Source organism: Rhamphochromis longiceps, linkage group LG20, assembly GCF_057381845.1.
Source record: "Rhamphochromis longiceps isolate RC_006_pf linkage group LG20, R_longiceps_female_GT1.1, whole genome shotgun sequence".
Classification (NCBI taxonomy): Eukaryota; Metazoa; Chordata; class Actinopteri; order Cichliformes; family Cichlidae; genus Rhamphochromis; species Rhamphochromis longiceps.
Window position 1 is genome coordinate 14511499 of NC_140576.1, and position 18773 is coordinate 14530271.

An 18773-nucleotide genomic window follows, 5' to 3' on the forward strand; every position below is an offset into this window, starting at 1 on the left:
ATCTCCCGCAGCAAGCTTAAACATGTGAGAGGTTGATCGCGCAGAGAATCGCTGAGCTTATGTGAGTGAGTGTGTAAAAGCATTTCAGTTCTGCTGAGCCAAATAAGACAGGTCAGGGTGAAGAAGTGACAGCCAAAGAAAAGCTTACCACAAAACGGAGAAGTTATGACAAATCAGACTTTAAGGCAAAAAGAAAGTGCAGCTTTATGGTTTCATGGACAAAATAATTTCTGTGGCTGCAATATGACGAGCTAAATAACCAGGGCTGCACATAAGTGGTCCGCAGGTGTGCATTCGCTGTCAAAATAAAAAACACGCACAAGGGTTAGGGTTAAATTTAAAAACTGTACTTTTGAGTTAAAATATATATTTATAATTTTAATAAATGACAAATTAAAAAGGCATGAACATTTTTTTGTATCGAAAAAATATCGAACCTTGACACCAAAGTATCGAACCGAACCGTGAATTTTGTGTATCGTTGCACCCCTAATATATATATATATATAGTACAGTGAAAGAAAATCTAAATGCTCCAGTTCAACTACAGTGCGGCCCCTTCAATCACAAAAGCTCAAAAAATAAACTGCATAAGGATTTTTTTTACTGCTCTTTAAAATGAAATTGTCATGGCTCGGCTGTGTGGCAGGCAGGAGGAGGACCCAAAATGCAAAACTCACACACACGGGGATGAACTCAAAAAGCAGCTTTATTGCTGACAAAAGATAATGGGAGATACAAAACTAAACTGGGAAAAACTAACGTAAAGCTCACCAGGAAACACGGGGGAATCACACACAGCATGAGGGAGAACACGACGCCGAACAGAGGGAGACTCAGACAGAAATACACAGAGGGTAAACGAGGAAAGTGGGCACACACGGGGAACACAGGTGACACTGATAATCATAACGAGACAGGGCGGGGTGAACTGAACATGACATGTAGAGGCACAGAGGTTCCGACAGGAGGAGAGAGAGCACGGGGAAAACACAGACATAACGGGCTGGGGAAACATGAAACAACCACAAAGGGAGACGAGGGCTCATCAATACATAGAGGGCACACAGGGGGGAGAGAGCCATGAAGGGAAAACACTTAGGGAACAACACAACAGGGCAACTCAGAAGACATGGCCTAAATAAGGAACGAAATACAAAAATACAAAGAACTAAGAATACTGGGCCCACATGGCCCAGGACCATGACAGAAATACGCCTACAAAGAGGCATACATAGAAACATTTGCTATTACTTTTTACTTTGACTAAAGAACAAAAAAGACACCAATCATATTTCTTTTTTTCTTATTTCATACACTGTAGAAACTGGACTTGGCATCCATGTTTATCTACCTCTACAGTGGTACAGATATTGATCCACTCACAACACAGAGTTGGATTGATGTCTTCTAGCAAGATTAAAATTCTACCCCAAAAAATAAATAAATAAATAAATAAATACAAAACTAAACAAAAACAACAAGAAAATTAACCCAACCTTTTATTTAGCAGGCTAATGTAGCTACCACCTCCCACATTAATAAAGAAGATTTAATATAAATTAATCCTAAAGTAAGCATCAACTTACACTCGGGTCACAAGTACAAACAGCCACTAATATTGAAATAAATGCCACGGTCTTTACTGTTCTTAATGTGGATGCTGCTGAATAAATTAGCTAGGGCTAAAAATTTATAAGGGTAACAAAGTGCGTTGTTAAATCAGCAAAGCACATTTCGTATTTTGTATTTCGCAGTTGTATAGTTAAGTGGCAAACTGTCCCATACGGTAAAAAAATACATTTTTCCTGGCCAAAATATATTTCAAATATATGGTAAATATATTTTGTATTTGTGATGCTCCAAAAAAATATATTTTTGAAATTTAAAATACATTTCTTTCAAACCAAAATACATTTCAAAAGATATTTGCGTTCAAGAAAATACATTTCCAACCTTTCAGTAGAATATATTTCAAAGTATCCCTTATCTAACCTCTTTGGACCTGGCGTCCACATATGTGGACGTCACATTTTGGGTTATTTAGACCAAAATACTCAATTTTGCTCTACAAGGGCCTGATATCCACTTCCGAGGACATTATACTGCTACTGTTCTATCAAAATTTTAAACAAATATCCTCATTTGTGGCTCTTATTTTTCTTAAAAACAAAAATAAGTTAAAAGAAAATCTGGTAATTCTTTTTTTTTACATTCATCGGGTGAATGTTAAGGGTTCAATATTGAGGAAGGGTACAAGAGGTGATCGAAGAATAACCACACTGATCCGGCCGGGTGAAGTCAAACGATGATTTTAATGAATACACGCGTGGGAAGACCAGTCTGTACGCAGACAAGAATTAATCTTCAACTTAATCAAAGCACAAACAATTATTTTATAGCATCAGGGTTTGATTAATGACGCCCCTTCATACGTCACAGGTACATTTTATACATAGATCAGCTCAAAACCACAATGACTTTTAACATAGTTCGAAAGAACATCATCTTCTATTTTCATAGCCGGTACTTCCGGTCAACCTTTCAGTTTTTGTCTTGAAGTGAATTGTTCCCCTTTTTGCCGAGACAACAAGGAACGGTTCCTCGTTTACAGAGACAGAGTGTGTGTCACGACCTCACTTCAGCCTCCATATATCAAATTCCCTTAATTTATATTACACAGACGTCTTCTATTTACAATTACTGTCAGATCTGGGTTCTCATCAAAATGACCCAATGTGCCCAAATATCAAAGAGAAATTAAAAATGCATGTCGTGGAAGAGTTCGGGTCTTAGGAGGTTAAAATGTATTTAGTGCCATAATAATAATAAAAGTAACAACATCTGCATCTAATCACATCTGCAAACACAGTTGGATTCAAACAAAACACAGTCAAAGGTCTAGCAAGAATTAGGTTATTTATTCATTTGCTTACAGTATTTCACATTAGACAATATTAGCATTCACTTGACTTTGAAATTAATAGTCATTGATACAGTACACAAAATACAACTGCTATGTACACTTTAGTTTTTGACAATATATACAATATAGTACTTAAAGAAACAGTCCACTTTTTTTGAAAATAGGCTCATTCTCCATGTCCCTCAGAGTTAAAAAGTTGAGTTTGACCATTAAGTCTTTGGTCATTTTTATTTTTTACAGATTATACAAAAATCATAAGCACAATGTTCATTTTGTTGAGCAAAATTAAACAGCACTTCAAATTAAGTGAACAATCACTATGTTACAACAGTTATTATGCTCATGATTGGCTGTGTGCCACTGATGGCAGGGTATTTTCAGATGTCCCGTGGATCATTGATGAGCTCATACAGTATGACTCATAGATGAGCATCAAAACAATAGTTTGCTGATGAAGTGTTCAGAAACTGAGATTCTCTTATAGTTTCACAACAAAAGCCCAAAACCTATAAAAAGAAGTGTGTCCTCTGTCCTCTGCCATTTTGCTTTGTTATTTTGTGTTTTCCCCCTCCAGTGCTGGTAAGTAGGCCATGTTAATTTAAAAATACAATCTCTGAATAATAATGGTTACAGAATCAATGATCCCATCTTCCCCCAAACTCACAGCAAGTATCCTACAGTAATGGCTATACATAGCTCATAATGAGAGCAGATCGGGATCTGATTTGTTCCCTTAAAATGTAAGTCTTTTCCTTTGGAGCTGCAGTTGTGGATTAGATTACTTACACTGTACATGTTAGGCTGTAATCTGGTGTTACTGCTGTGTGTTCTACACAAAGATGTGTTCACCTCTCTGAGCAGAATCTGTTGTCTAGGGGCACAATCATCTTCTCAGGAAATCCTTCTGGTTTCCACTTGAAATCTGCTCAATACTCATATTTGCAAATTAAACAATAAGTTCCCAGAATCAAATACAGTTCAATAGCGAGGCAAACTCATATTTTCATATACCTTCTTTCTTGACGCCATACAAATCAACTGTATGGATTCCAAAATGGTCAGACTCAACGTATTAACTCTGAGGGAGTGTTCCTTTAATGATGCAATATAATATAGCACTTAATGACTTAATGTAATGTATATCTGACGTTTTGCCATTTAATGTTTAATTATGTATGTTTTTTTATGAACTGGTTTAAAATCACTTCAGAAAAATACCACATGGCAGAAAATCATGTTTTCTCGTGTTTAACCTTATTTAAGGAATTCACACTGATTAATGCTTCTAAAAATGTAATTGACTTTTAGTTTTTCAGTGTGAATGATCAGACATTTGCATTTGATCTCTGCAGCAAGAATACCTGTCAGATGCCCAAGACGTTTTGATACTGGTTCAAAATAACTTGGATTTGAGGCACAGAGACTATGCTTTGCTCGTTCATAGAATCTTCCAATGGCATAACACGTCTCTCCACTTTCATTTTGACATATTACAAATCGTTTAATGTTAAAGAAATTTTGATCATCATCATTCAACATAACAGTGAATGAATTACGTTTGACTACACGACTGTAATCTTCTGAGTGAAACACCTCGCCATTTGTAATGATTCGTTGAAAGTACTTTACTCTGCTCCTTTGTACCCCATAACGACTCAGTGCCATATAGTCATCCCTCCTAATTAATCGCACTTTAGGATGATTAAGTGCAGTGATACCATGTGTGCGAGTTACATCTTTTAACTGTTTAGGTCTTGTTAGAGATTCAAATATCTCCTTGCATTCATTTGAGGCATCTTTCAGTAAAGTCTGGCCATAAAATGGTAAGGCCTTCTGTAGCCAGAACATTTTTACAATCTGTAGCGCAACCCCTTGAGTGCTTTTGATCATGTCTAGTAGTTTAGCATTGTAAGACTCAAACACAAAGGCGGAATGAGCCCACAAAGGCCCCCAGTTAACTACACTCCTTGGTAAATGGAGGCAAAGATGGACATTATAAGACAGATTAGCTTCCCCATAGAATACCTCCATGTCTTTCACAAAATCTGTTAGAAGTGCCTCAGACTCAGTAATCTGCTCTCTAGTTATATTTTCGCCCAACAGAAGGGATACTCCCTTGACTAGTTTAGACCAGTGATTCAGTAGTGGTTCTGGCAATACACCTTTCAGTACAGGTAAGCTATAATAAAAGAGCCACATATACCACTCATGGGCTTTCCAAAATTTCCTCAATGTGACAGACCTTGGCACACGAGGTACATTACATGGCGGTTTAATCTTTAAAAGCATTTCATCTAACAGTTTTGTAGACCTACCTATATACCAGTGCTTTTCATGGTTTTCACTGTTTAACCACAGCCCTGTTACAGTTCTTGCAACACCCAGAAGTACTGAATGCATATAGTCTGGGACAGACCCTTCGATAATATCAAAACTGGGAAGTCTACACAACATACTTGGCCCTTTAACACCCATAACAGCTTTACCAGACTGTAGCGCAGCTTCTACAAATTCATTAGTTTGTTCCTGATTGCGGAGCTGAATGTCCTTCTGAAAAGGATATACACGAGTGAATCCTCTGCCTTTTTCAACTACCTTTCCTTCATGAAGGCAGTAGGAGCATCCATATTCACCATTAAACTGTTTAAAATTTTGGATCACAGGTCTGGCAACTGAGTCACTCATTAGAATTAGAGGGATTACTTTTGTATTGACAGAAACGCCTTTGTCATCTTCCCATGTGAAACCACTGTCCTGTAGGCCCACACACTCATCAATGAAAGGTTTTAAGAAACTTCTCATGTGAGGCTTCTCATCCCCGAACCATAGTGCACAAAGGAGTACATTATCCTGTCTTGTTTTCAATGGCAATTCATTAATGGTGCAAAAAAGGGGCCAAATACTACAAGGGGACTTTTTAAAAACTGGCACACCATCACAGCTAAATGTTAAGCTGAGGGTTTGAAGGGCCGTTTCTGAACCACTTAAAGCTTTCTGATACAAAAAACCATCACAAATGTCACTGAGAGAAGTAGATGTTTCTGTTTGCCTTCCTATTAATTCATCTGTAATTCCTGGCATTCTCAAGAGATTTTTGAGTTGATCTTCCAAGGAGAGGTATATGAAAAAGTTATTGGTAAACCTACTTGCTTTGTCATAGGTGCTGTTGCATTGAACACAATGAACTTGGTCCAGTTCAGCTGACATTATATTACTGCACTGTTCACACACATAACAGATTTTCATGATGTCTTTTGTATCATCAAAAGCTTTGTAAAATGAATATTTTGTCCTGCATGCTGCATCACTGCCACCAACAACATTAAGGATTTTCATGATATCTTCAAGACAGTCATTGGTCAAACTGTGTTTGAGCTTAAGTGCCAGAAGTAGTAGTTGATTTTGCTCTTTAGTTTGACCTGAATCCACTGGGACCTCTATCTGAACAGGACCTGCAGTGCACTCTTCATCATTAGTCATCAGCAGAGTTCTGTCTTCTGGAAGGGTGTCTGGGATTTCCTTGAAAAGAGAAGCGAGAGAGAGAATTATGGGTCCTGTAAGCAAATCTTCAGTGTAAGAGCATTAACCTAGTGGACTCATAGACGCATTCATGTCTATATCGGTGAGATCTGCCCTGTAACCGTCTTCTCTGTATTTATGCATCTCTTTTTTTAACATTACAGCAGAAATTTGAAATTGGTCTCATTCACTAATTGTGCACTATTTGACATGTCCATTCAGTCTTGCCAAAATCTAAGTGTGCTTAGGCTGTCAAAATGAATGCTTAGTGCTTTCTTTCATGATAAATTCTGTAAGAATATATGATTGCAGTAGAAAGTAGAAATTACCGTAAAAATCATAATTAGAACAATGATTACTTGTTTTATTTTTTCTTGTTCAATGCACTAATTCATGAATATTCTTTAAAAAATAATGTCTAGAAATGTAATGATCTTTTTGATTTCATTTCTTGACTTGAAAATTCAACTAACTATTGTGTACTTATTTCGAGAAATCTATAGTCCAATACTCAGAATAAATTTAATTTAGGTTTATGCATTAAAAGTGTTTTCATTACAGTTAACCCAAAATGTTTGTATTCCAACACTAACCTTAAAAAGAGACCAATAAGATTATTATTAATATTAATATGAATCAAGCATTTATTATTTGTTATAACTGAGGTAATTAAATGCTAAGGGATAAGATAAAATGGATGATAAGATAAAAGGAATAAAATGTTATTTTGGTAATCATCACCCTCAAGTTGTTCTAAACCTATTTCTTTATTCTGTTGAACACAAAAGAAGATATTTTCAAGAATGTTGGTAACCAGTTTCTTGTCCCTACTGACTTCCATAGTGTTGTTATTTCATACTATGTCCATACTATGTCAATGGGGACCAGCAACTGTTTGGTTATCAACATTATTTTGTTCAAAAGAAATTCATACAGGTTTATAAGAGTGAGCAACTTAAGAGTGAGCAATTGATTAGAGAATTTACATTTTTGGTTGAACTGTTCATTTATGAATTTACAAAAATGCAAATTGAACCACCAATCATATCATAAGGCATACCTTTTGACATTCCTTGATAACATTCTGAAGTTCTTCTTCTGCAACCTTAATTCTGAAAAAGAAAATATACAATAAAGAAAATAGAAATTGCTTATTGCTATATTTGAACTCTAAGTGAACTGCTATTAACACGATAAAGATGTGATCACTTATAAAGATGTTTATTGATCAGTAATAAGCAGATTAGACATAGCCTAGCTACATTCCCTGTTTAAAAGAGCCAACTCCAACTCCAGATCATTCATTTGGGAGCCAGAGTACCTTATGGTATGGTAATTTATAAAGATCATTTTTTCCTTACAATTTTCATTGTGGCTATTAATTACATTTGATAAAATTTACTTAGAATGATGTTTATACCATTGTTTTAAGCAACTGCATGTCCTATTTTTACAAGAACATAAGCTGAAAACACTAATTGAAAATCCTTCAATGCTATTCTGGAGTATTAAGCCCCAAATGTCTATTACACATTGGCTTTGTTTATTCTTGATAAAAAACAAACAAACATCTTAAGCATGCAGTGGACAATTATTTGCCACTTTGAACGATTACATAATTGTGGCATCCTTAGTGATTGCCACTAGATTTATTGATTGTGCGGCCCTATGGCATTCGTTAATGTTAAAGAGTGAGGGATATTACATTACCAACACACCTTTCTTTTTGTGCCCATCTCCGTTTGGTTCTTGAAGGAATTTCCTCTTCAGGATCAGTTAGATAACGTTTATACGGAATCCTTTCAGGAGGCTCGCTCATTTTGACTCACACGTGACCTGTTGATGACATTAAAATCACATTGAAGAAAACATCGAGGATTGTAAAACAGAAACTGCAACATATAAAATAAATGTAGTGAAATATATGCTTACCGAGCAGTTTTCCAGGGAGTTCGCAAAATTTCAGCGTCTTCTTCCGCGAGCGTCTGCACACGCAATGGAGACCTTAACAAAAACTTTAAAAACTTAAACGTAAAGTCCCAAAAACGTCCGTCTTTGTACGTCACAGGATTAATCGAAAAAAAGGTACTTAAAACAATATAATATGTTTTTTCTATGAAATCTATGCTCGCCAGAGATTATTCAAAAAATGCAGCGTCTTCGTTCTAGATCTGTAGGTTGTGTGAAAGTGTAAAGGTTAATGAGCGGAGCAGAGTATGCGCATGCGCGTTGCCATTGTGCTTTTTATAAATAAAGATAAAATAAAAAGTAAATATTGAAATATTCCCAAACATGTGCAATGAACGCGCAAAAAATATTAATAATAGTAATAAAAAAAATGATTAGTTGTTGTTTCTTCCCCCCCCTCCCCCCCTTTTTTTTTTGAAATATAACCGACGTTTGAGGCGCGAAAGGCCGATATACAGACGGGAAGACACAAGCGGATAATGTTCGCGTTTGTTACACCCCGGCCTAGGCAACCGGGGTGCAACGTAGAAAAATAAAGATAAAGAAAGTAAAACCACGAAGGCTCTCCACCAAAATCCCAAAACAAAAATATCCCATAACGAAAGTATTTACAACAGACTATTTATTTATAACAAAACACCAAACTATTTACAACGGGGGAGATCGCGACCATGACACACTGAAACACAGGGTTTAAATACATAGAGGGAGCAATCAGGGAATGGACAACAGGAGGGAAACACAGCTGGGGCAAATCAGAACTGACGAGACAAGAAAGCGTAAACTGAAAACACTGAGATAAGACAGACTTTCAAAGTAAAGCAGGAAACACATTACAGTCACGCCTAAAACAAAACACTGACAACACCGAATCGTAACAGTTCCCCCCACCCAAAAATCAAACCTTTAACACCAAGTGAAAAGTTTGATCCAGACAGATGAAGCCGATGAAGGCTGGAGCGGTCCCACTGACCCTCCAGCAGACGACGAAGGCTGGAGCAGTCCCACGGACCCTCCAGCGAAGGCGGATGAAGGCTGGAGCGGTCCCACGGACCCTCCAGCGACGACAAAGGCTGGGGCGGTCCCACGGACCCTCCCCTCAGCGAAGGCAGACGAAGCTGATGAAGGCTGGAGCGGTCCCACTGACCCTCCAGCAGACGACGAAGGCTGGAGCGGTCACTTGGACGCTCCAGCGAAGGCGGATGAGCAGCTCACCAGCTGCACACATGGACACGCAGCCCGCCAGCTGCACACACGGACACGCAGCCCACCAGCTGCACACACGGACACGCAGCCCACCAGCTGCACACACGGACACGCAGCCCACCAGCTGCACACACGGACACGCAGCCCACCAGCTGCAGAAGGCTGGAGCGGTCCCTCGGATCCTCCAGCGAAGGCGGACGAAGGCTGAAGCGGTCCCTCCAACGGACCCTCCAGCGAAGACGGACGAAGGCTGATGAAGGCTGGAGCGGTCCCACTGACCCTCCAGCAGACGACGAAGGCTGGAGCGGTCCCTCGGACCCTCCAGCGGAGACGGACGGCTAAAGCGAAGGCAGATGAAACTGATGAAGGCTGGAGCGGTCCCACTGACCCTCCAGCAGACGACGAAGGCTGGAGCGGTCCCTCGGACCCTCCAGCGAAGGCGGATGAAGGCTGGAGTGGTCCCACGGACCCTCCAGCGAAGGCGAATGAAGGCTGGAGCGGTCCCACGGACCCTCCAGCAGACGACAAAGGCTGGGGCGGTCCCCGGACCCCCCAGCGAAGGCAATCCCGGACGAGCCCCCATATGTTACACCCCGGCCTAGGCAACCGGGGTGCAACGTAGAAAAATAAAGATAAAGAAAGTAAAACCACGAAGGCTCTCCACCAAAATCCCAAAACAAAAATATCCCATAACGAAAGTATTTACAACAGACTATTTATTATTAACAAAACACCAAACTATTTACAACGGGGGAGATCGCGACCATGACACACTGAAACACAGGGTTTAAATACATAGAGGGAGCAATCAGGGAATGGACAACAGGAGGGAAACACAGCTGGGGCAAATCAGAACTGACGAGACAAGAAAGCGTAAACTGAAAACACTGAGATAAGACAGACTTTCAAAGTAAAGCAGGAAACACATTACAGTCACGCCTAAAACAAAACACTGACAACACCGAATCGTAACACGTTAATTAAGTGGTCGGAAGATGGAAAGTTCTCAATTCTGCCGACTGAACACATTCGGGATTTTGATGAGGAGGAATACTTAAACGGTTTGGAGGAAAAGGACATTTATTTGGTGGAGTGGCGACAAGGCGCCAAGGAGCCAAAAGGCGGGTGGCCGGTCTATGAAGCCTCCATCATTAAGCTAGCAGGTGCCTTTTCTCCAGTATAATATTACTTTATTGTCGCTTATTTGTTAATCAAAATATGTAACTTAATTATATTATGATGTACTTTAGCCTTTTTTATTATTATTCTGCCTCCTCAGAAAGGGAAAAAACTTTGCAAACAAAGCTTAAGGAAATCGAAGAACAACTACCCAAGCCAGAGGTGCTTAAGAGAAAAAGTAAACCTTCTATGAAACTCCTTGAGGCCACAGAGGTCACAGACGAACCGGCAGCTAAGAAAAAGGTGAGTGTTTCGCCGCGTACACACACAGACATATATACTAATATATATATATATACCTGTTTTGTGTATATATATATGTATGTGTAACCCCCCCCAACATTTTGAGATCATTCCTTCATACAGAAGGTGGCTTTTAAAGAGAGAGTTTTTTGTTTCATTTCTTAGGCATACCCAACAGACCAACAAAACGATCTAAAGTTATGGAATGAAAAGAAACTTGAACATCTACAGCGTGTCATTAATCAGTTGAGAGAAGAGAACTCGAATCTAAAAAGAGAGAACGATAGGCTGAAAAATGAAATACTTGAAAGTAAGTACTGTACTATTGCATGTTTTATGTGTGTGTTTACACTTGTCATATACAATAACTATCAAAACCTATTCACATTTAATTTCACTTTCACAGAAATCCCACCTCTCCTTCAGGCTACACAGCATTTAATTACCAAGGTTAGAAACAAAGCACAGTTATCCTTCATTAATAATCACTAATTACAATGTTCCACATTTCCTTGCCTTTTTAATCATTTTGAGGCCTTTTGGAGTTTTTTTGGGGTTGTTTAGCAGTAATGTTTGTGCCTATTTATTTTAGCCCATGAAAATGAATGCAGATCTTCCTGACGTAAGTAAAATCTAATTAATTTTTTGTCATTACCATTAATTTTGTTGCTTTGTTGTTTTTGTGCAGTTTGCAATCATATAAACCTAACAAGCATCAGTCAGCAGTGTGCCTAACCTAAACAGATTCTTGCTTTATTCACATATGTAGTTATATGTACTTGTACATTGTACCTAGGGTTGCGACGACTTGGCACCGCCCCATTGTTGTGACAGCCCTGATTGTACTTGTACACTGCATCGGAACAGGGAACAGTCTGCCACATTAATGTATTTTTAAATGACTTGTTTCTAATACATCAGTTTTTCTCTTACAGATGTCAAAGTCTCAACCTGATGCTGCCCTCCCTCATCCTCCTAAAGTAAGTATTAGTTGTTGTGGTTTTTTATGCAGTGTCTGTGTCACGTGATATTATGTCACATGCTAAGCATAACTATTGAAATAATAACTGTTTTATAACAGATTTTCCCAAACACTAGCTATGTTTGTTGTCATTCAGACCAGTACTACTGGTTAGACATTGCTTAATAAGGATTGTGTTTTTTTAGCTGCCATCACCAGTGTGTGAATGGGTTGATGACTGAATGTGTAAAGCGCTTTGGGGTCCTTAGGGACTAGCGCTATACAAATACAGGCCATTTACCATATAATTGATATTCCCGACTAATTTCTCATCTCTGATTGAATGCCTTTGTTTGTTTGCCTTTTTTTGACCATAACAAGACATTTTTGCAGGATATATATGGTGAATTTATATGCATAGATACAGTCGTAGTGCTTGACACATGCACAGAGCAGTAGATGGACTAGTAGGGAAATAATTACAATCATGATGTTGATTGCTGATGTCAGTATATATATTTTAGAGGAATGTTTTGTTTTTCACCCAAAATGAACTATATTCTTCAGAAGAGATTTTTTACCCCACTGGATTCTTATATATTGTTGTTTTTTTTGCTTGTTTGTTTGTTTGTTTTTTCTCCAGAACATGTATGCTGTACCTATTTACTTGAATTGTATAGATATACATGACTTACAAGGTTTAGATTGTTGTGCAACATTGTCACATTCTGATATTTATTCAGTGGTTTTATGGCAGTCAATGTTATGTGTATTTTTTTTAATCTTTAAATATTCTCCTTTATAGGTGCCCAACTCTTCATGCAAAGCGTCTGGGGATTCTAAAGTAAGTATTTTTGATTCTGCTTTGTTCCACCGCGAAATGTCAATCTTTCTTATTAAAGTGTAAAGACTCAATCATCTAAGTTATTCTGAGTTCTTCCTTCTTTCATTTAGTTTACCAGTAATACTCTGTCTGTAACAACATTGTTGACTTCATATGTATGTGTTTATTTATTTAAAGGGTTCCAGTGATGCTGAATATGTAAGTAATTTTGCTGAGAATTTAGGTAGGTGCAAACTCAAATGTGTTTTTTAAAAACAATTTATATTGAAACACTCTTTTTATGTGATTGCAACCACAGGTGGAGTTAGCACATGCTACAGGGGTAAAAATTCTGAAACATCAGTGGGCTACTGCTCTTCAGGCCCAAACACCCACTTCAATGGTGCGTGTTCTTCTGATGGCCGTCTTCCCACTGGAGGTTTTGATCCAGAGCAATTTAAAAGGTAAACAGCTTTGAAACTTAGTTCCAATGGTTAGCTAATAGTATTTTAAAAAGCCTACTTCTCTGTCACCAGTTTCTTTACCAAAAAGCATAATATTGTAGTTCAAATGTTTAGATGAACAAAGATCAGATTTTTGGAAATTTAACTAGCCAGACACTCAAATGTTAATGCTTTTTATAGGAGGACACAGCAAAACAGACATCGGCGCAGAGCGAAGAACTGCCCTTGATAAAGAAACCATGACAGCCATATATAGTAAGTGAAGACTGTGTATCTAAAATTGCATACTGCACAAGTAACTCACTTTGCAACAATAAAAATTGCACAGATAGGTGATGAAGCATTGAAGTGGTTGGACTCAGACAAAGAAGGTCAACAGATTGAATGATGGAGAGTAAGGATAGATGACCAAAAGGGGTGTTAGTATTACTGTAATGTGAACTGGATAGACTTTCCATCGAGGGGGGAAAAAAAGGTAAAATTATGTGGAAAATATATCTGTATCTCTATAAACGGAAATATCTGTTTGCTAAATGAAGCTAGCTAATTTAAATCATGTTTTTATTTTAACTCTGATAAAAGTACTAGAACTGTGACTTTTGTTTGTTACAGTGGCGGTAAGGAAGAGGTTCCCCAATGTATCCAGAGGGGCTTTGGGGATTGCAGTCAATTCAAAGCTGGGGGAACTCAGACTGTTGGAAAAGAAAAAAAAAGTTACATTTTAAATATGTTTTATGTTCGTACACACCCACATATATATATCTATATATATATATATGTGTGTGTGTGTGTATTCCTCTGCTTGTTATTGATCAGTAAACATCTTTGAGTGATCACATTTTTATTGTGTTAATAGCAGTTCACATCAAATTCACAGTATCGTTACTTATAAGTGTTTGTTGCAGTTGCATTTTGTATAGTAAAATGTATGTATATATATATGTGTGTGTGTGTATATATATATATATATAATTTTTATTTTTTAAAAATTTTACAATTTTTAAGAATGTTATGAAAATAAAGTTGTATAATGTATGTTCCTAGCTTGATTTATATGCTGTGTTTGTTTTAGATATCAAATAAAGATTTTCAGTTGTTACATGTGAATGTGTTTTCTTCGACTGAAATATATGAAGGGTAAAATATATTTTTGAAAGATTTTTAATTAATTTTCAATTATATTTTGAAATATATTTCAAAATATACAAAAATTGGCCAAAAAATATATGCGCTAAAATACATTTCAAAATATATTTATATATTTTGAAATGTATTTCAAAAAATATATTTTGAAATACATTTCAAAATATACAAAAATTGGCCAAAAAATATATGCGCTAAAATACATTTCAAAATATATAAATATATTTTGAAATGTATTTTAGCGCATATATTTTTTGGCCAATTTTTGTATATTTTGAAATATATTTCAAAATATATTTCAAAATATATTTTTTTACCGTATGGGGTTTTTTTCTTACCTTTTCCTTGATCTGCAGTTCCAGTTGCCAAAGTGTTTCTGGGTCTGATATCGCAAAGACTGCCCCACTCCAGTCGAACTCCGTGTAGCTACTTGACTCGTTGAAGCTACCCGGGTGTTAGCTGGTCTAAAAAGTTCCCTCATCTCACTTTCCACCGTGCTGTGGGTAACACTGGGTGCAGTTGAGCCCGTCCCATCTCGATCAAGTGACGAGGACAACGTTGTGACCGTTTCAGGAGATGATAAAATATTTCTTAACAACCCGACAGCTTGCTGAAGAACTCGAGTTTCTTCTCCCCCCCTCCATGCTGTCAGACACTTGAAAGTGACCCGCGCGTGCTTCTCAGCCAATAACAGCGGTACAGACACCCAGCCTTCCGTTTCCATTAAACTCCTTCCGTTTCCACTATACTCTTTCATTCACATACATTATTATCTTGCATACATATATTTTCTTCAGATATGTATGCATTCTCTTCTTACATACATATATTATTTGTAAGATTAAATGCATTTTGAATGCATGTAAATGAGAGCAAAATGTAGGAATGCATAAATGAAAATGCATGTATGTGAGAGTGAAAATATATGTATGTGAGAGTGACAATACATGTATGTGAGAGTGAAAATGTATGTATGTGAGAGTGACAATACATGTATGTGAGAGTGAAAATATATGTATGTGAGAGTGAAAATGTATGTATGTGAGAGTGACAATACATGTGCATGAAAGAAGAATACATGTATGTGAGAGTGAAAATATATGTATGTGAGAGTGACAATACATGTGCATGGAAGAAGAATATATGTATGTGAGAGTGAAAGTATGAATTTTGGCTTGTACGGCCCCTCATAGATTTGTGACACTTCACCATGAATCCGTCATAAATACCTTGTTTCCACTGTGAATTTGTTGGTGGTGCCACCTTTCACACAAGGACCATGCACAGATTTCTTCTATATATTCATATGAATCAGAAAAGCCAAAAGGGAACTCGAACATTATAGCTACAAATGCTGTTGATTAATGCACAGTTTACATAAGTAAAAAGAAAAAAACAACAACAACAAAAACACACACACACACACACATGAAGAGAGAGAGAGTATGCATTGTATGCAAACGGCTACCAAACAGCCATCATAATTCGTCATACAATGAGAACAGGACAAATCAACAATTGACACTGACGCTTGGACACTGCTAGCACGGGCGCCTACAGAAACGCAAAGCAGGAGCTGAAGCATCGCTGAATATGTTTCCAAACCAACTTCATTCTAAGCCAAAGACTAGAAAATATGGTGAAGCATGTCAGCCCTTTGGTTTCACCCGCACAAGTGCCGAGGTAGGTCTCCCCTGCAGAATTGCTTTTCCCTGGGTTGGGAACAGCGCTGGGCTGTTTAAATCACGGACAAACAGTGTCCCACATTCGTGATTTTTAGTTCACAAACACTTCTTGTAATGACTAGATACTCCTGACATTTTGGAGATGTTACTTCTTTATACAGTAAAGTTACAGCGGGATACAAATAATATCAGGCTGATCCCACGATTTGTTCCCCCGGTTCAAATCACGGACAAACAGTATCCCACAGCAGTTTATGTTTTTGAACCCATTTTGCACAGAGAGGCATTTTTTGAAAAATGTATTGATAGCAATGTTGAATATTATTGCACAGAAAAAAACAACTACACGTAAAATAATCACATCGTGATGCCTCTGCCTTTGTAAATGGAGGGACATTAACTGCTTGTGTATGTAAGCGTGTAAAACCTGCAGATAGTCAGATTAATAGTATTTTGTCTCTATCTGCCATTCTGCAATTCATCTCATGTAAACAATAACGTGGCGCACAGTGTGACGTGAAAAAAGGCACATACCTTTGACTTTGCGTGACAAACTGTATTCCTCGTCCACATGTAAATGCAAAAAAAAAAGAGTTTAAAAAAAATCTCCGTTTTCGGTGATTCGAAACGTCGTTTACGTGTGGACCTGTGTAGGTGCGGACGCAGCATAAAATAGTTAGTAGCTTATTTTCTTACTACTTGTAATTTATTGTAGATTACATGTATTTGCTTAATTGTTTACTAAATGTTTGAGGTGTGAAATAAACCGCAATGGAGCAAAATATGGGTGTGTGTGGTTGGAGGATGTGTGCGTGCGCGCGTGCACGCGGGGCGCGAGAACATTTTCTTGTAAAACAAAGGGGGGCCCAGCAAAAAACGTTTGGGAACCACTGCATTATCCAATGACACATCTGCTTACCTGTATCTTTTGCTCGTTTCTCCTCCTCTTCTTTTCTCTTTTTTCTAAACTGAGGACTTGATGGCTTTGAACTTTTCTTGTCCATCTTCCATTGGTTTTAATTTTGCACTCCAGTATGAACACAAGTCCCCCAACTCGAGGATCACCACAACATAACCTAATAGACCTACACCTTAGTTCACAGATTCACTTTGTCTAAGGTGTATTTCTGGGATTTCACACAAACCAGGATTCAAATCATGAATACATAATTTACAACATTATGAATGAAATGTGCTCTACTTGGAAGCAGCAGGTCTCCCTCCTCTTTCGACGGGTTGTGTGTGAGACTTTAAATCATAGAACTGTAAATTATAAACTTTAAATTGTTATTGATCGCTTTACCCCGAGTCCTAAAGGGTATATTTTCTTACTGTTCTTATATTTATTATTTGTTTACTTGCAGAGCTGTAACTGGAGCCTCATCGTCTCCTCTCTCTATATACTGGACTTGTGTAGCGGAGATGACAATAAAGTTTACTTTGACTTCAGCAGCGAGCAGGCGCACCGAGGGCTCTCGCGCTCACTTTTCCCGTATAGAATTTCGAAAAAACATCGGTGCAAATTATAAGTCTGTTTCATAATGTCTTGTGTTTTCGTGTTTGTTGTTTTGTTTTTATTTTGTGTTATTTTGCGAGTTGGTTATTAGATGCTACTCCCCCGCCCTCTCCTCCCTGTGCCGCAAGCAGCAGGCGCACCTCGCAAACGGAGGGCGCCCTTACTCCCAGTAGTGATGGGTCGTTCGCGAACGAAATGGCTCTTAGAGCCGGCTCTTTGACGTGAACGACGCGAGCCGGCTCCTTATCGCGAGCCGTCACGTGGGTTTTTTTTTTTTTTTTTCTTTCTCTCAGCCTCTCTCTCGCACTTTTTTTCCGCTTCACTCTGCACGCGAGCCTTGTGCTTTACGCTGGGCAGAGGGGGGAGGGGCGGTAGTTACACTCAGTAGCACAGGAACAGAGCCAGAGAGAGAGAAAGAGAGGCAGGGACAACAACATTAGAAAGGTATAGTAATCATCCACAACTATTTTCGGTTGCAGATGATAAAGGATTGAGAAAGTTTATTCATGCAGGTCCATATGACAGAGAATATGCATGTTCTTTTAGTTTTCATATTATAATTTATATTTAATTGTGTTGTGGTTTGCAGTGTTTTGTGTTCTTTTCACTTTAAATTTGTGAAAGGAAAAAGCTGAAAATTTAAATAGTTAAAACTTGAAATGTGAATAGTTGATTTTTGTATTATATGATTTATTTATTACATTTTATGTGGAGTGAATAAATAAAAGTATATTTACGGTGGCCCCTAGAGACAAAGCACATACGAACTCTGAAGCATGTACAAACTCCAAAACACGTAAAAACACGTACAAACTCCAAAACACGTACAAACTCCAAAACACGTAAAAACACGTACAAACTCCGAAGCACGTAAAAACTCAGAAGCATATAAAAACTCAGAAGCACATAAAAACTCAAAACACGTACAAAAGACAACAGAAGTGCTCCAGGATGCTGGGCGCAGTGTTGAGCCTTTGTTATCTTGTGGCTACACAAGCCAGCAAGTACCAACGACCGGATTTGGTGTGTGGTAATAACAGGTAAATGAACTTTTTTTAAATTATTTGAATATATATATGAGTGCCTGTGTATAAATACACAAACAATACACACATGCTTTCAATTGTGTAATTTAAGTGA

At 37.9% G+C, this 18773-nt stretch overlaps 3 protein-coding genes across 3 annotated transcripts in view; 1 reads left to right on the top strand and 2 right to left on the bottom strand.

Annotated features, from left to right (window-relative positions):
• LOC146645076 (uncharacterized) overlaps positions 1–15156 on the bottom strand; it is a 36912-nt gene extending 21756 nt beyond the window's left edge. Inside the window, exon 1 of the mRNA XM_085394279.1 lies at positions 14771–15156. Coding sequence (XP_085250405.1) covers positions 14771–15156 — 386 coding nt within the window. The remainder of the gene's footprint in view (positions 1–14770) is intronic.
• On the bottom strand, positions 4111–8503 carry LOC146645078 (uncharacterized). Its single transcript, XM_085394289.1, has 4 exons — positions 8378–8503; positions 8164–8281; positions 7506–7557; positions 4111–6445 (listed from the first exon to the last, which is right to left on the bottom strand). The coding sequence occupies exons 2-4, from the start codon at positions 8262–8264 to the stop codon at positions 4181–4183; spliced, it is 2418 nt and encodes an 805-aa protein (XP_085250415.1). The 5' UTR covers positions 8265–8281; positions 8378–8503; the 3' UTR covers positions 4111–4180.
• Positions 10599–14014, top strand: LOC146645079 (uncharacterized; the record flags this gene model as incomplete). Its single annotated transcript, XM_085394187.1, has 11 exons — positions 10599–10782; positions 10899–11041; positions 11207–11351; positions 11448–11491; positions 11634–11663; positions 11977–12021; positions 12808–12846; positions 13024–13044; positions 13145–13289; positions 13470–13544; positions 13902–14014. Coding segments are annotated over 11 exons (984 nt in total), but the record flags the coding sequence as incomplete, so codon positions are not given.
• Positions 15157–18773: the final 3617 nt, after the last annotated feature.